Source organism: Vespula pensylvanica, chromosome 13 (assembly GCF_014466175.1).
Source record: "Vespula pensylvanica isolate Volc-1 chromosome 13, ASM1446617v1, whole genome shotgun sequence".
Taxonomy (NCBI): Eukaryota; Metazoa; Arthropoda; class Insecta; order Hymenoptera; family Vespidae; genus Vespula; species Vespula pensylvanica.
In genome coordinates, this window is record NC_057697.1 from 4319472 (window position 1) to 4343457 (window position 23986).

Genomic DNA, 23986 nt, shown 5'->3' on the forward strand with positions numbered 1-23986 from the left:
TATTTATTGTAATTAACTATACAAATTTGTTACATTCCTCCCAAATTCCGCGATTCTTGTGATGTTAAATTTTTTTTTTCAATCATTCATACTTCTAAATATGAATCTGAAATTTACAATACTGATTACTGGAACTCTTCTCAGTCTCTATCCGACTACAGTAGAATATGGTTGCTTCAGAAAGAAGAGTAAACATGGCGAGTTTAACCTAAGCGATTTTATCGATAATGCAATTCGTACAATAACGAACACTTGTGAAAAATATCGCGAGTAGAAACATAACAAGTGAACAGATTTCTTGACTGTTCTCAAAATATAGTGAATGCTTTTTAATCGTCATCATGTCAAATAAAATGATAATTACACAAAATTGAAAATCGACCTTGATACGACAATACATTTAATATACGTAAGTATATTCTATTATTCTAACTGTAGGGAACTCTTGTACATAGAAATAAATTTAATATACCCATTCTTTTCAAATTAGTTGCAGTTAATGAATGCTATAATACACCATAGCAAATGATAAAGCTTTTCGTAATAACTAAAATAAAAATGTCGTAGTTAGCACAATATATTAAACATGAATAAATTATGTATTCTTACTCCTGAAAAAACTTCGTTAGATGATACAAAGATACCTCCTATTGAAAGTGCGCATTGCTTCTTGCTTCTTGTTATAATAAACAACAATAACATCTGAATTTTGGTGGAGAGCTCATAAAACGGAATTTGACAACTGCGAAGAAATATTCGATTTGTAAACAAATTATTGAATGATTTATTATTAAGAATATACTTTAAATTAATTTTATAAATATCGATTAGGGTGTTTCTAAAAGTCATTACCGGTGTATTAGTAACCGGTGCAAAATAATATTTCGTAACATTTTATGTATCTTACAATTCTTCGAAAGCTGCATCACCATGATTTATAAGCACCTGTCCAATATAAAAATTAATATATACCCCAAATAAAGAAGCAAAAATGTAGATACTACATTCCATTAGTTCATTTGTATTTTGCATCAGTGTTGCTAATTGAAATATCTAAAAGAAAATTAATTAGATGAAAAGATTAATTATTTTAAATATTATTTAATTTTTCTCCAACAACATAAATGAACATGCACTCTAATGAAAACATTCTGTAAAGCAATTGTTCGCGTGTACAGAAAAGAAACAAAATTTTAGCAAATATTAACTTGTTGATTGTTTAATGATACAAAAAAGTTACATTAATCTCATATACTAGTTATATCCTCATCATATATGAAAATTATGATCAGTTCCACATCTCCGCTTAAATAATCAGAAATCAACAAAATAATATTTTTAAATAATTATTCACTAAACGGTAGATCTAAAAAGCACATGTAAAATGAAAAAAAATATTGCTATAATATAAAAATTCAGTTACAAAAAAATTAATTTTTATTACAACAGTTGCGTTTGTGCCATTAAGATACATTAATTTTATAAAGGATAATAGTACTCATCTAAAACAAAAATTTTTTTTTTGCTTTACTATTAGTCTTTAATCTATTAGTTTTCTTATTCTTCTAGTCTTTTACATATTGCAAATGAATTACTTACACTAAGAAAATCCAATATAATAAGAATCATCCCAAGGAAAGCACAAATTAAATAAATCATATTCGAAATACTGTTCAGATGATCGACAAACCTACAAAACATACACATAACACATACAATTAAAAAATTAAAAATAGTAATCATTAAATATAAAAAAAGGAAGTTATCAAAAATTAAGATTTCTAATTATTTAATACGCTCGTAGAAAAAAACTATTTTGGATTAACTCTGTTATCCTTCTGTGACGCATTATTATGTCCACTATCCAATAGAATTCTTCTTCTTGTTTTTTATTTAACAAAGCAATTTGGTTATAATTCTTTTTATTTAGAAATGGTTGACGTATTTTCTGTCTGACGAAGAATGATATTTATAACTTTGATGATAATTGTAATTGAAACAAGTGCCATTTCCACATTAAATACGTACTTTAAAACGTATAATTGACAACATGCATGTTGTATGGATATCAGAAATGATGTATAACATATAACGGCTATAGTTATAAATATATAAATTGCTATAGTTTGATAAATAAATAAACTGTAATACAGTGGTCCTGGACTTGAAACACCGTTAATAGGAAAGGGTAATTTTAAATGAATCTTGTCTAACGTCCCAAAAAGATATAAAGAAAGATTCAAGATACATGGAGATACAATTGCAATAAAATAGAAGTTAAGGATAGCTAAAACAATCAAAGAAAATATATAATTGGAATATTGTGCTTCTTTACTATGTACATGAATTTTATATGTACTTACCCACGAAAAAATACGTATAAATTTTACTTTGCTTCGTGTACTGTTTGAAAACCATCAATTCATTCTCGTCGGACAGTCGCGCATAATCCAATATAAAATGAGCGTGAAATAATTTCCTCTGAAAATAAAATATTTTTCTTCCATAGTTAAATATATTCTTAATAAATAAATATTTAGTTAATATGAAATAATTCATACGAACTGCTTCAAAGTTAAGACAAATAAAACCATAAGTAATCAGAGAACATAAATTACATAATGTATTGTGCATCAATTTGACAGTTGAATGAAATGTAACATCTGACGTGTAGAGCTGATAAAACTGAAATCAAAGAATGCGTTTTTTAAATTAAAATCCGATTTATTAATAATAATTTTTAATGATCTTTTGATATTATTTATTATTTGAAATTCGATGTAACAATCTTTTTGAGAAATATTAGCAAATATATGTATACGATAGATCGTAACTATTCCGCCTTGAAAATTAGTAGAATCTGGCGAATATTTAATCTCTATAGATATTTTTAGCATAAAAAAACAAAACAAAAATTTTGCCGCATTGCAGAACTGATAACATTTCATTAAACAAAATGGAAAATCGTTTTTCTCACTTTTAATAAAGTCGTCCCTGTAAAAGAAGTTGAATCAAAAACCGATGACATTAAATTGATTTAAAACTTAAGACAAATAAATTTAATATTAAATAATGTAAATGAATTCAGTCAATTGAAAAATAATATCCACACTATTCTCCACGAATAAAACTTAAAAATCGATAAATAATAAGAAGAAAAATTATAATAATCATATATATATATATATATATATATATATATATATATATATATATGTACACATCAATAGCGCAATCGCTTACCTGAAATACAAACATTGGAAATACGTAAACAGTAACTATACAAAACAGTAACAACTGTTTGTTCGCATTTTGAGAAGGTCGTAGACCAATCAACAATTTAACTAGTCGATTGGAAAAAAAGAAATGCTTTTCGTAGTAGCTCATACCTCTGATCGACATCGATACGTTCCGTGTTCTATTTTCAAGTGAACAACACGCTTCTACTTTATTGTGCATTATAATTGCTCTATATTATAGCTTATAGAAAGTTTTGTAAAATAATGACATGAAAATAGTACTTAATGATTGAGTTATAGAACATAACGTTCAAATATTGCTCCCCTTTTGACGAATATCAACCACTTATAGTTATTATCGACCACTCGGGTATACGATAAAGTCTTTTGTAAGTACGAAAACAGCTGATTGTTCTCAACGATCGATAGGGTTGAATGGCTGAAGGGTGAAATGGCTTACACTTTCATATTGGAAGGACATGCGCAGAAGGATCGATCAAATACAATCTCTTGTCAGTCACTGTCCGATCGTGATATAGAAGAGTCGCTTTAAAAAAGAGCAGTACGTGTCGGAGCAAGTAGCAGGTGAGTTTGATTTTATCGAACAAAAAAATCGTCTTATGTTGTATACTTACGAAAGAAATAGTAAATATATCCGAAGTGATCCCTTCTTTTTGAGTATAGATAGTGATTAAAATTTATTTATTTATGTCGATTTCAATGTGAAAGGAGTTGATGATAAGACATGAAAATGAATAAAAATTTGAATATATATCATATATACTTTAATATTTATGACGATTTACGCATTAAATGCAGGAGAGTACGTTTTAATTGTTTATGAAGGAATCAAATTCATCATGTAATATTGGCGTTCACTTTTTTATTACTTCTATATAACTGTGAATCTAACGAATGCAATACAAAGTCTTCGTGAATGAAAATACTTTTTCATAATCTAAACAAAAAATTAATAAAGTGAATCGTTTAATCCGTAAGGAAATATAATCAATACTTGAGATGTACGGACATTAGGTAAAAAAAGAAATGCAATTATAAAACGTTATAATTGCATTTCTTTTTTTACACTTTATATTTAGGCCTACCTTCATATTTTATAGAAGTGAGAAAATTTTATTGTTAATTTTATTATTAATTTTATTCTTGGAAACAATAAAATTTTTGATAGAAGTAGTAATTAATCTCATATTTTCATCGTTACTAAATGAATAATTTGTAGTTACCGAACACTATAATACACCATAGCAAAAGAAAATGCTTTTTGCATTAACTAAAATAAAAATATCATAGTTAGTAAAATGGATTAAAATTGAGTAAAAAAATGTTCTTACTTCTAAAAATACTTCGTGCGACGATACAAAGATACCTCCTATTGAGAGTACGCATTGCTTCCTGCTTCTTGCTATCACAAATAACAGCAACTTTTGAGTTTCTAAAGAAAGCATATAGAACGGAACTTGACATCTGCAAGCATTCGATTTATAAACAAATTATTGTATAATTCACAATATTGTATAAATCAAGAATATCCTTTAAATTAATTTTATAAATATAGATTAGTATACTCTTAAGAGTCATTATCGGTACATTAGTAACCAGTGCAAAAGAACATTTTATATATCTTACAATTCTGTGAAAGCAGCTTGGCTATGATTTATAAGCATTTGTCCAATGTAAAAATTAATATATATCGCAAATAGAGAACAGACAATGTAGGTGCCACATTCGATTAGTTCACTTGTATTTCGCATTATTGTTGCTAATTGAAATATCTACAAGAAAATTAGTTATATGAAAAGATTTTTTTTTAATTTTATTTAATTTTTTTCGTATAGTATAAATGAGTATGCATTGTAGTGACGTATAATGACATTTTATAAGATAAATTTTCTCGTGCTAAAAAAAAAATAAAAGAAATTCCAGCAAATATTATCTTTTGAATAGTAAATAATTTTATCCATTTTTTTTAAATAAGACAGGTTTATCCCTAATCGTGAGATGATACAAAAGAGTTATATTATTCCACATAAAGTACTATATATTAACTCATAATAAAGTTACATATATAAATAATTATTCGCCAAACGGTTAGAAAACTTTTGTGATCTGATGAATGTAATCTAAAAAGTATATTTCAACCGAAGATGAAATATCTCCGTAATATAAAAGTACAATTACAAGAAAATTGATTTTAATTCTGACAATTGCATTTATGCCATTAAGTTACATTGGTTTTATAAAGATTAATTGTACTCGTCTAAAAAAAATTTTCTTTCTTACTTTTCTACATTTTTCGCTTATTTTATATGGATTACTTACATTGATAAAATCCAACATAATGATGAGCATCCCAGCAAAAGTACAAATTAAATAATTTATTTCCGAAAAATTGTTCAGATAATCGACAAATCTAAAACATTTCATAATTTAATAAAAATAGTAATAATTAAATTTAAGAAACAGGCAGGGTATCGTAAATTAAGCTTTCTGATTTTTTGGTGCGTTCACTAAAAGAATTATTTTGTACTGACTTCGTTACTCTTTTGTGACGTATTATTATGTCTACTATCCAATTAAATTCTTCCTCTTTTTTATTTAACCAAACGATTTGGTTATATTTCTTTTTTTTTAAAAATGGTTGACGTATTTTCAATCTGGCAAATAATGATATTTATGATTTTGATAATAATAGTGATTTGAAACAAACGTGATTTCTACATGAAATACGTACTTTAAAACATTTAATTGACAGCACGCATGTTGTATGAATAACAAATACGATGTATAACACACACTGCCTATAATTATAAATATATAGATTGCTACAGTTTGATAAATAAGCAAACTGAAGTATAATGATCTTGATCTTGAAACATTATTGACTGAAAAGGGTAACTTTAAATGAACCATGTCTAATGTTCCAGAGAGGTACAAAAAAATATTGAAGATACACGGAGATATAATTGCAATAAAATAGAAATTTAGGATAGCTAAAACAATCAAGGAAAATATATAATTGCAATATTATATTTCTTATGCACAAAAATATTTTACGTGCTTACCCACGAAAAAATATGTATAAATTTTACTTTGCTTTGTATATTGTTCGAAAATATTTAATTCATCCTTGTCGGACAGCCGTACATAATCAAATTTAAAATGAGCATGAATTGATCTTGTCTGAAAAAAAAATATTTTTCTTGCTAGTTAAATGTGTTTTAAATAAATAAAAACACAGTTAATGTAAAATATATCATACGAACTGTTTCATAGTTAATATAAATAATACTATAAGTAATCAGAAAACATAGAATAGTTAACATGTTCTGCATCAATTTGATTGCCGAATGCAGTGTAACATCTAACATGTAGAGCTGATAAAACTGGAGTCAAAGAACACATTTGGTTGATAAAAATTCCATACATTAATAAATTAAGCTCTTGAGGTATGTTAACATACATAAATGTACGTTTGATTTATTTCGAACTATTTCGACTTGAAAAATAGTAGAATCTGGTGGATATCTAATCTCTTCTTAGCAAAGAAAACAAAAATTTTGTCGCATTGCAAAACTAATAATAATTCATTAAGCAAAATGTAAAATTGATTTTTCTCACTTTTAAATAAATCGTCCCTGTGAAAAAGATTGTATTAAAAATGCATAACATTTAATTTATCATTTAATTCGACTTCGTTATAAAGTTTCTATTTGCATGCAAAATATATTTAATATTAAATAATGTAAATGGATTAAGTCAATTGAAAAGTAATATTCTCTTAGAGGACTATTCCCTAAAAATGAAACTTTATCACCGAAAAATTATAAAGGAAAGATGACATCAATAGAATAATAACAATAACAAGAAAAAAAAGAATTATAGTAATCACGTATATACATACACACATACATATATATATATATATATATATATATATATATATTCACACACACATACGTAGTAGCACAATTACTCACCTGATACGCAATCATCGGAAATATGTAAACAGTTACTATACAAAATAGAAATAATTGCTTGTTCGAATTTTGAGAAGGTCGAAGACCAATCAATAATTTAACTAATCGATTGGAAAAAAAGAAATGCTTTTCGTAGTAGCTCATACCTCTGATCGACATCGTGACTAGTCTTCCGTGTTCTATTTTCAAGTGAGCAACACGGTTCTACTTTATTGTGCATTATAATTGCTCTCTATTATAGCTTATAGAAAGTTTTGTAAAATAATGACATGAAAATAGTATTTAATGATTGAGTCTATAGAACGTAACGTTCACATATTGCTCCCCTTTTAACGAATATATTATCAACCACTTGGGTATACGATAAAGCCTTCCGTAAATACGGAAACACCTGGTTGTTCCCAAGGATTCATAGAACAATGCAATAGCTTACATTTTCAAGTTGAAAGGACATGCGCAGAAAGGTCGATCGAATACAACTTCTTGTCAGTCATTATCCGATCGTGATATAGACCACTTGCTTTAAAAGAGAACAGTACGTGTCGAAGCAAGCAAAGTGTTAATTCGATCTTTTTGCTAACAGATCTCAACATATATTTCATACTTGCAAATGAGATCGTATGTATATACAAAGTAAATCCATTATATTGAGAAAAGTATAGGCAGTGCTTAAAATTTATTTGTTTACGACGATTTCAAAGTAGAACAGTAAAATAATCTGACAAGAAATGAACGTAATAAAACATTATATCCAATACTTATGGCGATCTTGACATTAAGCAGAAGTGAATATGTTTTGATCTTTATTGAAGAAATTAAATAATCAACATGTACTATTTTATCTAATATATTCATTACTTCTATACAACTGGGATTTAGTGAACATTATAAAAAACCATCGCGAAAGAAAATGCTTTTTCAAGTACCTGAAATAAAAAAGGAAAAAAAAAGAAATTGACGTTAACACGATGCATTATTAATAATTGAGAATTTCATAGTTCTTACTGCGGAAAACACTTCGTACGACGATATAAAAATTCCACCGATTGAAAGCACACAGGGTTTCATACTTCTTAATGTTATGGTTAATAGCAGCTTTTGAGTTTTCGTAGATAGAATGTAGAATGGTACTTGACGTCTGCAAAAAAAACTAATTTGTCTTTGATATAGAATAATTTTAATTTTTTTGGAAGACAAAGTTTTAAATCAATAATATAAACTTGGAAGACTGTATTTCAATCACTCAATAACATTTGTCAGTTAATCTATAAAGGGTGTCTCCATTTAAACGATATGATCAAATATCTTCGATCGTATTAATTTTATCTACAGAAATTAATAAGATTGGATATATTTGATCATATCGTTTAAAATAAGATATCTTTTATAAAAAATCACTTCTTCAGAAAAGTATTCCGTAGGATTTTATATATCTTACAATTCTTCGAAAGCAGCATTGCTATGATTTATAAGTGTTTGTCCAATGTAAAAATTAATATATACATTAAATAGAGAGCCAACAATGTAAAAGCTACATTCCATTAGTTCCCCTATATTTTGCAATATAGCAGTCAGTTGAAAGATCTAAAATTAGATAATAAGACACTTTAAGCAGAAAAATATTGTTATTTCTTCTTTTTTTTTTTCTTTGAATGAAAAAGATAAATATGCATATCAACCGTCTGTTATAAAAACCCAATTTTCTTCAAATAAAGAACAAAAAACAAGATTATACGGTTAAATTGGGCTAACTTTAACCGACGAGTATGAAATAATAATCGATTTATAATTTTGTAAATTGAAAAAAGAAAAATAGGAACAATGTACGACAGATAGTATCTATCAAGAAGTATCTATATCTACTAAATATATCCTACTTTTTTTAATAATAAAAATAGAAATTAAGTTTATATATTTTTATAAAGCCTAAAACGGATAAAAATACTTATCGCACGCAATTTGAGATAAACACCTTCTGTAAGAATATAATATTAAGCCAATACGAAGAGAATAATAAAATTATCAAAATTCAAAGAGATTAATTAAATTAGTTTTAACTTACATAAACTTATAAATGAGAGTCATATATACAAAAATAATAGATTGCTCCACTTCCATACTTGATCCATAACTTATATCAAGAGAATTACTTACGTTCAAGAGATCCAATACAATAAGAAACATTGCAAAAGATATTACAATTATGTAAGTCATCTTCGACAAATAATTTAGGAGATAGACAAACCTACAAACAAAATGAAAAAATATAACAATTATTAAAATATAACAAAAAAAAGGTGTCATTAACAAAGCTTCTTCATTTTTAATGTGTTCATTCGAAAAATTATTTTAGACTGACTTCGTTACTCTTCTATGACGCATTATTATGTCCATTATCCAATTAAATTCTTCGTTTTTTTTATTCAACCAAGTCTTTTGACTATACGTCTTCTTATTTAGAAACGGTTGACGTATTTTTATTCTGATATGAAAAATGATTTTAATAATAATTGTTTAATAATAATTGATTAAAACAAGCGTCATTTCATTATTAAATACGTACTTTAAAATGCTTAATTGACAACACGCGTGTTGTACGAATGTCAAATACGATGAGTAACACACATTGGCTATAATTATTGAAATATAGATTGCTATAATTTGATAAATAAGCAAACTGTAGTATAGAACCCCAGGGGTTGTAACACCATTAATAGAAAATGGTAACTTTAGATGATTCTTGTCTAATATTCCAAAAAGATATAAAAAAACATTGAAAAGACATGGAAATATAAATACAATAAAATATAGATTGAAGATAGCTGTAACAATCAAAGAAAATGTATAATTGAAATGTTGTATTTTTTATTATTTATATAAATTTTTATATTCTTACCTATGAAACAATAAGTATAGATTTTGCTTTGTTTCGTATACTTTTCGAAAATGTTCAATTCATTCTCGTCGGACAGCTGCATGTAATCAAATTTAAAATGAGCATAAATCGACTTCATCTAAAAATTAAAATGTTTTTCTTGTCTAGTTAATTATGTTCTCAATAAATAAAAACTAGTAATTAATGTAAAATAAATCATACGAACTGTTTCAAAGTTAAAGGAAATAGTGCTATAAGTAATCATAAAACATAAAGAAGCTAACATATTCTGCAGCACTTTGATAGCCGAATGCAATGTAACGTCGGACGTGTAAAGCTGATAAAACTGTAGTCAAAGAACGCGAAATTTGATGAATTAAAATTCCATGTATTGATAGATTAATCTCTTGAGAAATACTAACACACATGTGTACGTTAGATTCCTTTAAAATTTGAACTATTTTGTTTTAAAGAAAAGTAGAATCCGGCGGATATCTAATCACTGTAATTATTCTAAACAAAGGAAACAACAACGTTAATATTTCATTAAATATAACGTATAATCGTTTCTTTTTCGTACTTTTAAAAAAATCGTCCCTGTGAAAGGATTAATATTAGAAACGAATAACGTTCAGTGTATCATTCGATTTCACTTTACTACAAGATTTCTATTCATATACAAATAAATTTATTATTAAATAATGTTAATGAACTGAACCAACTGAAAAGTAATGTTCGCTTAGAGAAAACAATTCCTTATGAATGAACTTTTATCTCAAAAAAATTATTAAAAAAAAAAACCAACGATAATCGAATAATAACAATAATAATAATAATAATAATAAAAATTATTATAATCACAGACAGTATTGCTTACCTGATGCGCAATTATAGGAAATAAAAAAACAGTTATCATACAAAATAGTAACAACTGCGTACTCAAACTTTGACAAGGTCGAAAACCAATCAATAATTGAACTAATCGATTTGAAAAAAGATAGTGTTGTTCGAAATAGATTAGACCTCTCTCTGACATTGTGACGAAAAGGATATTCCAAGTTCTATTTCGAAGTAAGTAGTAAGCAACAAACCCTACGCTTTTTCTTCATTGTATATTCTAATAGCCCCTTCATTATAGTTATTAACATTATTTGTTAAAGAGTGACATGAAAATAATACCATAATAATATCATAATGGTCGAATCTATAAAACGTTGCATCAGAATATATTGTTTTTATAGACTTTTGTAATATCAATCCCTCATAAAATATACGTAAGTGTAAAGACAAATGATTGTTCCCAATAATCAACCTTCGACTTTGAATTTTCAATGACATGCGCAGTAGCGTCTGCTGACTGTGGCTCGTGTCAGTCACCATCCGACCACGGTAGAGTATAAATGTTTAAAATAAAGTGTTACGTGCTAGGAAATACAGATCAATATAACAGCGAGTGAGTTTATCTATATTATAGATGACTTTGAACGAATATACAATGTTTCGAGCAACATTTATTTTCTTTGAAGAAAAATATCGTTAGTATTTTCTTATTTAAGTAAGGTTAGTACTACAATTAGCAATTTTACAGTAACTACGTTAAAGATAGGATAATATAATATATTATAATATGTTAATGATATATAATATATTAATAATATTTTATAATATAATCGTTTGAGTTTTAAATGTATTGTAATATATCATTGCAAAAGAAAATGCTTTTTGAATTAACTGAAATAATAAATTCGACATTAACAGTGAATATTAATATATTGAATATTAATAATTTATTGATACTTACATTAGCAAAAAGTTCATGCGAAACTACGAAAATACCGTTGGTTGAAATCTGACATGGTCTCATGCTTCTTGCAATCACGAATAATAATAATTTTTGAGTTTTTTCGGAAAGCACGTAGAATGGTATTTGACATCTATGGAAAAATATCTTTTTCTTTCCCTTTTCCTTTTTCTTTTTTTTTTTTTTATAAAATAATTATTTGCTCGAATATATAAGACTTCGTAACAACTTGAGTTTATTAATATTATTAATAAATTTAATTAATTATATATAATTAATAAATTTATTAATTATAGTGGATTTATTAATAATATTAATAAATTTAGTTAATTATATTACTAATAAATTTATTAATTATATTGGATTTATTAATAATATTAATAAATTTAGTTAATTATATTACTAATAAATGTATTAATTATATTGGATTTATTAATATTATTAATAAATTTAATTAATTATATTATTTATCAATTTATTAATTTTATTGAATTTACTAATATCAATTAACTTTAATAGATCGAAATCTATGATCTTTTGCAATATCAACAAAAATATATCAATTGTAAGAAAAATATACTATTCTATTTAAAACGAAGGAAATAGCCCAATTACTTCGAATATTCGATTTTGATTTAAAAAATACCAAATAAATAAAAAAGTTATACCTAGATTCCATAACCATAATAAAAATTCTCTATAAAAAATTTTCTAATAATGTTTCTATTGCTGTAATTAAGAAAAATGATGTAGTTACGAAATTACCAACATACTGTTTATAAATAGCCGTTGTAACGAAACTTTATATTAATTATAGTATGATTAATATAAATCCTATATCTTACAATTCTTCTAGAACTGTACTGTTATGATTTATAAGCATTTGTCCAATATAACAGATAAGATATGTAACGAGTAAAGATCCAGCAATACAGATACCACATTCAATTGTTTTGCTTATATTTAGCAATATCTCAGATAATTGAAACATCTAAAAAAAAACATGCAATAAAATATAAAATATAAGAAACGATTCTTTCATAATTTCTGCACTAAATATAAATATAAATATGTGTATATGTGTATGATATTTATTTATTTATACATTGTATGTATATATATATATATATATATAAATATATGTATTCAAATTTTTATATATATATATTATATATATTTATATTTATATATTTATATATATTACGTAATATATATATATATATATATATATTTATATATATAATTTTTAAATTAAATAGTTATAGTGAACTTACTCAAAAATAAAAATTGTTCCATAGTTACCATAGCTATTGTTTACGTATATATACTTACATAAAGAAAATCAAAAATAATGAACACCATCACAAATAAAATTGCAAGTAAGTAAGTAATCTTGAAAAGTTTGTTTATCAAATGAACATACCTTAGAAAAAAAAAGGAAAGATGAATTATAATGAAATATAATAAAATAACACAAATAAAATAAAATAAATAATAATATATATACGTATATAGATAAGAAAAAAGAAGAAAAAAGAAGATGATACTGAAACTAACTCCGTGACTCTTATATAACGTTTTATTATGTCAACTATCCAATCTAATTCCTTCTGAGATGTTCCACTGTATGAAATCCTTGGTATATAATTTTGATTCCTTTCAAATGGTATTCGTATTTTCATGCTGCAATGAATTTGTTATTAAATAAAAAGTTGTTATATAAAATCTATACAAATGATGGTAATAAATATTCTTTTTTCTACATAAAACAGGTACATTATAATACTAAATTGACAACACGCATGGTGTACCAATATAAAATATGTAGAAAAGCACACACAGCCTAATATCGTTAAGACATAAATCATAATAATTTGATAAATAAACAAACTATAATACAGCATGTCTGTGTTTAAAACATAATTAACAGGAAAGGGTAATATTAATTGAATATCCTCCAATGTTCCAAAAATATATTGAAAAATGTTTAAAATACTTGGAGATATTAATGAAATAGTATACAAGTTGCTCAAACCTAGGAGAAACAATTATATATATATATATAATTGCAATACGATCTTTATTTTTATTAAAATAAACATACTTACTTACCGATCATAATAATAGTATATAATTTGCATTCTTTTGTATATTTTTGAAAAATGGATAATTCCTCGATGTCCAACAAATGCTCGTAATCAAATTTAAGATGAATGGATATTATTTTAATCTATAGATTTGTATGACACAATTAAATATATTCTTCGATATGAAAAAATTAAATCAATCCAAGAAAAATAATACGAACTGTAGAGAAACTAAAATAAATTCCACTGTAAATAATCATAATAGATAAAGCAATAAAGGTTTTCTGCAAAATATTGAGATTAGATTGGAATTTAACATCTGACGTTAACAGCTGATGAAACTGAAAAACGAAACATTCCAATGACAGATAAAAATTCAGCATCAATCGTTTGTAAAAAGTATGTTCATAAATAAAAAAAAAAATAAAAAATTTGTGAATAGAAGAAACACAAATTTAAAAAATATTCGTTTTGAATAAAATATTAATTCTCCTAAAAATGTTTATAAACACAAGCACAAGCTACGACATAATAACTAACAATTACCTGATACAAGATCATTGTTGATAAGAAAACTGTTATTACACAAAAAAGATATAACTGATCGTACGAACTTTGATAATAATGAAGACCCGTTATAAGTTGTACTAATCGATAGGAAAAAAGAAAGTGCTGCTCGAAGTAGCTAATACTTCTAACAGACATTCTAAAGTATCTAACGTTATTTGCCGCGAAATAAACAAACCGCGCGCCTCTACCTTATTGCACATTCTAGTAACTCCTTCGTTAGAATCTATAGCACCATGTTTTAAATTAATAACCACATCATCACAGCCTATAGCCCTATTTTTAAAACAGTGACATAATAATTCCATAATGATCGAATCTATATAACATAACGTTAAAGTGTATTACTTCCATACGCTATTATATTATACAACAATTCGATATACAATACAGATACACATAAATATAAAAACAGCTGAATGATCCCAACATTTCAGAGACGGACATTATATTTTATATTTTCAATTTTCACTGACATGCGCAATAGCGTCTTATAATGCATCAATTCTTGTCAGTCGCCATCCGACCGCGGAACGGTATAGTTGTACGGAAAAGAGGAGTACACATTAAAATAAAAGTGATCAATATAATAGTGGATTAAGTGTAATTAACTTTATTATTGAAGTGTGGAATTGTACCAAGTGAATACATTTCTACAAGAAAAGTAAATCAAGTTCATAGTTATAATGATGAATATCAAATTAATAATAAAATATGTGAAATTAACCAAATTTAAATCTACAACAGTTATATTTAACTATCTTTAATACTTAAAATGATTGCAAAGTTCAAAAATGTGACTTTTGGAAGAAGTGAAATCTTCTATTTGTAACTACAAAATATATATTTTCATTGTGGTATTACCATTTTCTTACGGTGTTTTATAAAATACCATTGCAAATGAAAAAACTTTTTGAATTATCTGAAATAAAAGATTTGTTATTAATATAAAGAATTTTCTGGAGAATATAGACAAATATATAGCACAATCCATATAACTTCTTAAACAAAAATAATTTATTCTTGTTCACCTTGGCAAAAATTTCATGCGACGCTATAAATATACCACCGATTGAAATATGGCATGGCTTCATGCTTCTTGCTATTATAAGTAACAAAAGTTTTTGAGCTTTTTCAGAGAGCATATAAAATGGAACTTGACATCTATAAACGTAAATCAACTTAGGAACATTTCAAATAAGAATAATTAAATATTTATGACTACAATTCAGATCTATATTAACTGAAGCTGATGTAATATTTCGTAACGTCTTACAATTCTTGGAAAACTGCTGTGCTATGATCAATAACCATTTGTCCCATGTAAAAACTAATATAAGCAGTTGATAAAGATTCGACAATAACGATGAAACATTCAAACATTTCGTCTGTATTTTTCAAAATCGTAGGAAATTGCAATATCTAAAAAGAAGCAATAAAGTAATCAGATTTTCTAAACAAAAGATTCCTAATAAGTTAATTCAAAATAAGATAAATAATATAGTGAAATAAATGACAATAATTATATAAATAAAACATAGAAAATGATTTTTCTTCCCTAAATATTCCACCAATTGTTTAAGTTTTACTTACATAAAGAAGATCAAAGAAAATCAATACCATGGAAAGAAAAACTCCAATTAAGTAAATTATCTTGGAAAAATTGTTTATCAAATCTACATATCTTCCAAACAGAAAAAAATAAGTCGTTATGAAAAAATAATAATAAGAAAACAAAATCAATTTTATATTATGGAACTAACTCCGTAGCTTTTATATATCTGGCTATTATGTCGACAATCCATTCCTGCTCTTTCTGAATTTTTCTATTATACCAACAATCTTTTTTATATACCTGGTCCTTGAACGGTTGATTTATTTTAATCCTGTCATAAATAAGTTAGAAGATACTGTTAACATTCATGACAATACCTTGCATAAGAAATAATCTACTTTCGCAATTAAACACGAACATTAGAAACCTAAATAGCACACATGCGTGTTGGATTATTACCAAATATGATGAAAAAGAAACGCAAGTTATTATCAACGTTATAAAGATTGCTGTTATTTCATAAATAAGCAAACCATAATAAAACGGCCCTGCGTTAGAAACATTATTAACAGGAAATGGTAAGGTTACATGCACACCATTAACTGTCTCAAAAATATTGAAGAAAACACTTAAAATACTTGGTAGTGTCATCGAAATACCATAAAGAGAACCGGAACCTGCAAATGTATGTATGCTCAATGATTGGTCACAAAATGGTCTTTACAGTTATTTTGATAAACATATGTACTTACTCGTGAAAATAATCGTAATTAATTTGAATTGTTTCACGTATTTGTCTAAAATATATAATTCATTCTTATCCAGAAACAGTTCGCAATTATCCATACGATTCGTAAAATTAACAAGTAATTTTTGCATCTAAAAACGAAAAAATTCTTTCTCATAGATGCATACATAGGTACATACGTATATACATACACACATCTACACACATGTATATAAATATATTTAATAATAAATGATGATAATGTAATAAAAATTGTACGAACTGTTGGAGAACGAAAGTAAACATTTGCATAAATGCAAATAACACATAAAATACATAACATCTTCTGTAATATTTTATAATTGGAATTTAATTTTATATCCAACGTAGAAAGCTAATAAAACTAAAATAAGAAAATGTTTGTAGGAATTCAATTTAGTATAAATATATCGTGAAAAATAATTAATATCTATTCTTACTAAATTACATCAAATCGTATGCTTGTTTAAAATTTTTATTTCTGCATGAATTAATTTAAAACTAATAATAATACTTAATAATGATAGCTATAATAAAAAAATGAGTAATTATAAAATTATCTTTTTATATTGACTCATTATGAATATATAATATAGGCGTATATTTACTCATTATTAATATATAATTATTAGGCATATATTTAAAAAATAAACTTTTACCTGATGCACAATCATAGGTAATACGTAAATAGTTACTACACACAGAAAAAACAACAAATCTTTGGAATTTTGATGACGACGTATGCCCAATATAAATTGCACTATTTCTTTGGAAAAAAGAAAGTGCTGCTCGTAGTATTCCGAATTTCTTAAAGACATTTTAATACATTTGGTATTTTCAATTACAAAGAAAAACACGCTTCTATTTCATTGTGCATTTTAATAACCCTTCATTATAACAGATAGCACTACTTAGAAAACATTCATAAGAAAATTTTCCCACCATAGAGCGTAACGTCAGAACATATTTTTTCTATAAACTTTTATAGGGTCGAACCCTTCGCTATAGGTCTAACATGATATAGATATTAACACAGGTGGATGTTCTCAGCTATTACGCGAGGGACCCTATACCTTACCCTTTTAATTTTCACAGACATGCGCAGCTACGTCTTGTGACTGCAACTCTTGTCAGTTGCCGTCCGACCGCGGAACAGTACAGGTACTTGGAAAAGAGTAGCAGATGTTGGAAGAAACTAATCGATATGACAATAGGTAAGATGTAATGGACTTTATCGCTGAAATTTGTAATTGTACCAAGTGAATACATTTCTTCGAGTAAAAATCAATCGAGTTCATATGGTTTTACAGTCATTGCTGTAGAATGAATAGCGAATTGATGATAGGATATGTGAAATCAACAAAATGTAGATCCAGAACATTTTGTCTTTAATATTTATCTGATGTGAAATTTAACATGTGAATACATTATTTCTTTCTTTATTTGTAACCATAAAATTTATATTTTCATTGTCATTTTCTTTACAGCGTTTTACGAAATATTATTACAAATGAAAATATTTTTTAAATTAATTGAAATAGGAGATTTGTTGTTAATATAAATAATTTTCCAGATAATTTAGACAAACACGTTTCACAATCCACGTAAAATCTTAAACAAATATAAACACAAAAAATAATTTTTTCATATTCACCTCGGCAAAAATTTATGCAAGCATTTTGCGAAGTACCGTAAACAGATAATTTATTTCTACTTACCTTAGAAAAAACTTCATATGACGTAACGACTATTCCAACGATTCATAGCTCGCATTCTTGCTGACATAAGCGATGACAGTATTTAATTTTTTATCGAAATCTTGTTGAATGTACCTTCATATCTGTAAAAAAATATTGGTTGTTTTTATGCAAAATCTAAAATTAATATTTTACGATTTAAAATTCATATTAAACAAAAAATTTTAATGTTGAGTTTGGCTATCTATTACAATGTATTTCCGTATTAAAAATATATCATATTCGTAAAAAAAATTAAATTTTTCTTATCGATGTTCGGAATATTACCAGCATGATACTTTTACTATTTTAATAATATATCATAAATATCAAAAAAAAGAAATTATTATACTTAAGAAAGGCAAATTTAGTTATGATTACGCTGCATTCAATTGTTTTTCTTTTCTTTTCAATATCGTAGATTATTGAGATATCTTAACAAAAATCATATTATATTAGTAACAATAACAAGTATATTAATAACAATAACAAGTCATATGTTATCATAGATAAACGATTTTATTGAACTATAACTATAAAAGAAAAATTCTTCACTCAGCAAAGCTTACGTATTACTCAATTAAATCAAATCAAAGATTACGAGGATCATTGCAAAGATAATTGGAAACAAATACATAAATAAGAATTTATCAAATTATCATAGCTTAAAAAGAAAAGAAAATAATTAATTAAAATTTATTACAATTAATTAACATAAATGATGGAAAGGGATGATTCCATTATATTTGAATAATTTATTTTTATATCATCTAGCTACCAATAAGATTTCTTTCTAAGTGCATCACTATATCAAATAAGTTGCATATATTTTTCATTATTTTTAAAAGATTTACTTAAATTCAATCTGCAATGAACATATTTTAAATTGATGTAAACTTAAAAATAGTTGATTGTTTTCAATAATTCAGCTAGGAAGTTTATACCATTGACTATTAATCTGTCGATTACTACTATTGTCAGTAGGGGCAATCGTCGATACATTGTAGATGCTTGCAAGATAACAGTAAGTGGTAGAAAAATAGATCGATTTAACAAACAGTTTTTGTTACTTTCAGAGATTTCTGAAGCAGAATAATGCTGTAAGAATATCTGATACAATCACAATATATCCAATATGATTTACACAGGCTATTGATAGTACGATAAAAATACTTATTATTATTATTATTAGTATTATTATCATATTGAATATATTACATAATAATCCAACAATATATAGTAAGGCATTAAAACACTTGTAATCTTTTTGTAATAACTTACAGATTGCAGATACTAACAAATATTGCAAAATTCAATCGATATATCGTGTTTATGATATATGCACAAAAATATTTACCCACTATAATATATGCAATTTATTTTGTTTCATATAGATATATAAAAAAAAAAACATGCCTTAGATTAAACCATGTAATCGATTTTAGCTATAATGTAACTCGTCCTATGCTCTATAGTTAAAAATGAAACTTAAACGAACGTATATGTATTGTTATAGAAATATTATTATTATAAGAAAAGTAAACAAAATTTTAATTCTCAATGCACATTGCAAAGTAATATTTATTGCTGGCATATTTGATACAATAGTGAATATCTCGTATTTTTGAAATAAAAATCATAGTCACGGATCTTATATTTTAATTATCGTATGATTATTCATGTATACAAAAACTATAATATACCATTGCGAAAGAAAATGCTTTTCGTGTTATCTGGAATAATATATTTGTTGTTGACATAAAGAATATTTGAAAAAAGTTTGGAATAGCAAAGTTCCTTACTGCAGATAAAACTTTGTACGATAATACAAATATACCACTGATTGAAATAACGGACGGCTTGATGCTTCTTGTTAATAAGAATAATAACATTTTTTGAGTTTTTATGGAAAGAATATAGAATGGAATATTACATCTGCAATATAAAATATTTTTCTTTTAATTCAAATAATTAATAATATAGTTAATATACTTATTTCCAAACCCTTTCTCAATTAATTATATTTTATATTATATTCATCTATATACGTATATACGTGTGTATGTAACAATCTTACAATTCTGTGAAAGCTGCATTGTTACAATTAATAAGCAATTGTCCCATATAAAAATTAATATAGAGAGTAGAAAGAAATACAATCAAATAAACGAAGCCTTCTGTTATTTCTCTTGTGTTTAATATTTTGTTGAATAGTTGAAACACCTAAAAGAAAATCAAGTAATAATTAGATATGTTTAAAAAAAATATTTTTTAATGCAGAAGTAGAAAATATAATGAATAATGCATTAGAATAAATCGTTATATTACATTTATTTCAGAAATATTACTTACATATAAGAAATGAAAGAAAATAGATATCAGCGAAGTGAAAAGTGCAATTAAATAAATCATTCTGGAAAAATTATTCATCAAATCTATGAATCTTAAATAAAAAAAGGAAAAACTGATTAAGATAATATATAATAAAAATTTAAAATACATTATCAGTGCTAACACTTATGCATGCTTTCATAGAAAATAACAAAATATATCCTTTTTTATAGATATTTTTCATACTTCACATATCCTTCAAATTGTTCTTGAAGAATATGTACAAAGGTATACTGATAATTATACATTCGACGTATATGTTTTAAAATATCTGATTTTGTTTATTAAATTTCGCACTAACTCTGTGACTCTTTTATGACACTTGATTATATCGATCATCCAATCCAATTCTCCCTGAAGTGTTCTACTACCCCAAGGATTTGCTGTATATCGTTCATCACAGCTAAATGGTTGGCGTGCTTTCTTTCTAGAATAAATATGTAAAATAATATTACAAAATTAGAAAATTTAATTAACCAAAATATTCTTTATCGAAATGAATAGTGTTAATAGTTTTTACTAGAAATTTTTTTATTGCTTATTAATAAATCCGACATATATTATTGGATATAAATAAATACAAATATTCTTTCCGAATCAAACACGTACATTATAATAATGAATTGACCATATGCATGATGTACTAATATCCAATAGAATGAATAACAAATAATACCTATTATTATTATAATAAGAGTAGTTATTATTTGATAAATAAGCAAACTATAATATAACAATCCTGGCTGTAAAATATTATGAACGGGAAAAGGCAACGTTAAAAGGATACCGTCCTTAGTTCCAAGAATATACAGGAATACATTTAAAATACTTGGAACTGTTATTGAAATAAAATATAGGTAGAAGAAAACTGTAACAATACAAGAAGATGCATAATTGCAATATCATTTTACAATTGCTTGTACTCATTTTATTGGACCTACATGTGAGAAGACGCACGTATAATCTGCTCCTGTTTGTGTATTTTTCCATAATATTTAATTCTTCTTCATTTGTCACAAACTCGTAATCAAATTTCATATGAGCAAATAATAATTTCGTCTAAAAATTAAACGTTTTTTCGATTATTTAACTGAAAAGAAAGAAAATCAATGCAAGGACAATAATACGAACCTTTGTTAAACTAAAATAAAAGGTAACATAACAATAAACAAATTGTAAAACAGGCGTTATCAACTTCAATACTTTTAAAGTCGATTTCATCTTTATGTCCAACATGTAGATCTGATAAAACTGAAATTTTGAAATGATTTTCAAATCTGACATAATAATTAATAAGTGATTTTTTAAAAATAATTAACAGATAAAGCTAATCGACTAACAACAAGTAGCTTTGTTTATTAAGAATTACAAAAATAATTATAGCCCAACTCAATACGTTATTTTATGAACTAAATATTTTTTAATATTTTCTTTTTTATAATTAATAGAAAATTTGGTAAAGCAAGCAAAAAACTCTTTAAATCTTAATTTTTATTCGCTTTAAATTTATTGTATTTCATAAAAGAAGATATAATTTGACTAAGTCAAAGAAAGAGATTTTTTATAACATGTTTTAAAAAGATTTATAGAAATCAATTTGTTTTTATAATAAGATTAAATATGTAATAATAATTGTATCAAATATTAATATAAATATTATATTATTATTAATTAATATTATACAAATATTAATACGCATAAAAACGCTTAAGAAAAAAAATAGCAAAATATTATACAGCACTGTAATGAAAATTTACAAGTAATAACGTAGAATAGTGTCGCTAACAAAATTTCTATTCAAATACTTATTATTTTTAAAAAATTAACTATTCCAATATATTAACTATAACAATCATAATGAGATAATCGCTTATATTTTTAAGATATATTTACCTGATGCATTATCAATGGTAATATGTGAACCATCACCACACAAAATACGAACATCTGATTATACGAGTTTTGATTGGAATATAGCCCTAAAAAAAGTTGAACTGGTCGATTTGAAAAAAAGAAATGCTGCTCGAAGTGTGTTAGACCTCTCTGATACATTATGAAGTGTCTCACGTTCACTGCAACGAAATAAACAACAAACTTTACGTTTCTTCTTTATTGCGTATTCAAACTGTTGTTAATGCCAGTAGCACGATTTGTAAAATCATATGTAAATTATTATCATAATAATTAAATCAATAGAAAGTAACATTAAAACTTGATAATCAAAGTATCGAGCGGTCTGAATGTATAATATTTTTTTCTATAAATTATTATGCCATCTTTTAAGATACGTCTAAAATATACGTAAATATGAAAACAGATGGTTGCTCTCAACAATTAAACGAGGGGTTTCAGACCCTTGACTTTGAATTTTCAATAAGATGCACAGTAACATCTGCACGAGTGTTAACCGTAGCCCTTGTCCGTCATCGTACGACGTAAATACAATACAAGTACCTAGAAGAGAATAATAAATGTTAGCATAAACAAATTGATATAATAATGACTGTAATGTAGATAAATTTATTCATAATACAAATAACTTTCTTCGAACAAAAATAAACTAAATACTTCTACTTCTACAGTCATTACGTTAACGAAAAGCAAATTAATAATAAGAAATATTTGGATTTACGATTTAATGATCAATATGGACCCTTCATTCAAAGAAATAAGTACATTTTATTTTCCTTGGAAGAAATAAAATCTTTGATATATGATAATAAATTTTATACTTTCATTGTTTTATTATTGTATCATTTGCAGTGTACTATAATATACCATTACAAGTAGAAATATTGTTCGGATTATCTAAAATAAAAAAGATTTCCTATTAATATAAAAGTTTCTCGAAAAAATCTGAAGCATTTTACACATCATACGTAATACCTTAAACAAAGATATTTTATTGCTACTCATGTTAACAAAAATTTGTTGAGACTTTTCGAGATTTCTAAGAAAAAAAATTGCTTAC

The 23986-nt window shown here is 25.5% G+C and overlaps 4 protein-coding genes and 1 long non-coding RNA gene across 13 annotated transcripts; all 5 read right to left on the reverse strand.

Annotated features, from left to right (window-relative positions):
• Window positions 1-473: 473 nt before the first annotated feature.
• Window positions 474-7600, reverse strand: LOC122633786. Of its 9 annotated transcripts, none has more exons than XR_006328190.1 (7): window positions 7384-7600; window positions 3244-3389; window positions 2566-2685; window positions 2364-2481; window positions 1600-1690; window positions 908-1053; window positions 474-742 (listed from the first exon to the last, which is right to left on the reverse strand). XR_006328190.1 is itself a non-coding variant. In XM_043822137.1 (7 exons), the coding sequence occupies exons 3-7, from the start codon at window positions 1847-1849 to the stop codon at window positions 507-509; spliced, it is 399 nt and encodes a 132-aa protein (XP_043678072.1). In that variant the 5' UTR covers window positions 1850-2481; window positions 2566-2685; window positions 3244-3398; the 3' UTR covers window positions 499-506. The 9 variants fall into 9 exon arrangements, 6 of the variants coding, with proteins under 6 accessions (XP_043678068.1, XP_043678067.1, XP_043678070.1 ...); XR_006328189.1 differs by lacking the exon at window positions 1600-1690 and having other exon boundaries at window positions 499-547; window positions 645-742; XM_043822137.1 differs by lacking the exon at window positions 7384-7600 and having other exon boundaries at window positions 499-547; window positions 645-742; window positions 1827-2481; window positions 3244-3398.
• On the reverse strand, window positions 4459-7390 carry LOC122633785. The gene is made up of 5 exons (XM_043822131.1): window positions 7238-7390; window positions 5580-6643; window positions 4887-5032; window positions 4592-4724; window positions 4459-4530 (listed from the first exon to the last, which is right to left on the reverse strand). Exons 2-5 carry the CDS (start codon window positions 5682-5684, stop codon window positions 4480-4482), a joined length of 435 nt encoding a protein of 144 aa, XP_043678066.1. The 5' UTR covers window positions 5685-6643; window positions 7238-7390; the 3' UTR covers window positions 4459-4479.
• Window positions 7601-8027: 427 nt separating the features above from the next.
• Window positions 8028-15025, reverse strand: LOC122633783. The gene is made up of 13 exons (XM_043822128.1): window positions 14547-15025; window positions 14026-14143; window positions 13471-13596; window positions 13246-13336; window positions 12759-12904; window positions 11914-12046; window positions 10134-10251; window positions 9801-9981; window positions 9597-9719; window positions 9392-9482; window positions 8676-8821; window positions 8243-8375; window positions 8028-8163 (listed from the first exon to the last, which is right to left on the reverse strand). The coding sequence occupies exons 2-13, from the start codon at window positions 14052-14054 to the stop codon at window positions 8113-8115; spliced, it is 1368 nt and encodes a 455-aa protein (XP_043678063.1). The 5' UTR covers window positions 14055-14143; window positions 14547-15025; the 3' UTR covers window positions 8028-8112.
• A 266-nt stretch (window positions 15026-15291) lies between these two features.
• Window positions 15292-16665, reverse strand: LOC122633784. Its single transcript, XM_043822130.1, has 5 exons — window positions 16541-16665; window positions 16331-16453; window positions 15844-15989; window positions 15599-15731; window positions 15292-15489 (listed from the first exon to the last, which is right to left on the reverse strand). The coding sequence occupies exons 2-5, from the start codon at window positions 16370-16372 to the stop codon at window positions 15439-15441; spliced, it is 372 nt and encodes a 123-aa protein (XP_043678065.1). The 5' UTR covers window positions 16373-16453; window positions 16541-16665; the 3' UTR covers window positions 15292-15438.
• A 5-nt stretch (window positions 16666-16670) lies between these two features.
• On the reverse strand, window positions 16671-17189 carry LOC122633788. The gene is made up of 3 exons (XR_006328191.1): window positions 17133-17189; window positions 16875-17001; window positions 16671-16799 (listed from the first exon to the last, which is right to left on the reverse strand). It is a non-coding gene; the product is annotated as an uncharacterized LOC122633788 (long non-coding RNA).
• Window positions 17190-23986: the final 6797 nt, after the last annotated feature.

Excerpts from the sequence above, each read along its gene's own strand:
- LOC122633786 (XM_043822133.1), bottom strand. The coding sequence starts at position 1,849 with ATGCGTCACAGAAGGATAACAGA. Across the intron at positions 1,054-1,599 it reads TTATATTGGATTTTCTTAGT|ATATTTCAATTAGCAACACT; the intron begins GTAAGTAATTCA and ends ATTTTCTTTTAG. Across the intron at positions 743-907 it reads GATGCAGCTTTCGAAGAATT|TTGTCAAATTCCGTTTTATG; the intron begins GTAAGATACATA and ends ATTTCTTCGCAG.
- LOC122633785 (XM_043822131.1), bottom strand. The coding sequence starts at position 5,684 with ATGAAATGTTTTAGATTTGTCGATTATCTGAACAATTTTTCGGAAATA. Across the intron at positions 5,033-5,579 it reads TTATGTTGGATTTTATCAAT|ATATTTCAATTAGCAACAAT; the intron begins GTAAGTAATCCA and ends ATTTTCTTGTAG. Across the intron at positions 4,531-4,591 it reads CGCACGAAGTATTTTTAGAA|TTAATGCAAAAAGCATTTTC; the intron begins GTAAGAACATTT and ends TTTTTATTTTAG.
- LOC122633783 (XM_043822128.1), bottom strand. The coding sequence starts at position 14,054 with ATGCAAATTATATACTATTATTATGATCG. Across the intron at positions 12,905-13,245 it reads TTATTTTTGATTTTCTTTAT|ATGTTTCAATTATCTGAGAT; the intron begins GTAAGTATATAT and ends GTTTTTTTTTAG. Across the intron at positions 8,822-9,391 it reads TTGTATTGGATCTCTTGAAC|ATCTTTCAACTGACTGCTAT; the intron begins GTAAGTAATTCT and ends ATCTAATTTTAG.
- LOC122633784 (XM_043822130.1), bottom strand. The coding sequence starts at position 16,372 with ATGGATTGTCGACATAATAGCCAGATATATAAAAGCTACGGA. Across the intron at positions 15,732-15,843 it reads ACAGCAGTTTTCCAAGAATT|ATGTCAAGTTCCATTTTATA; the intron begins GTAAGACGTTAC and ends TTACGTTTATAG. Across the intron at positions 15,490-15,598 it reads CGCATGAAATTTTTGCCAAG|ATAATTCAAAAAGTTTTTTC; the intron begins GTGAACAAGAAT and ends CTTTTATTTCAG.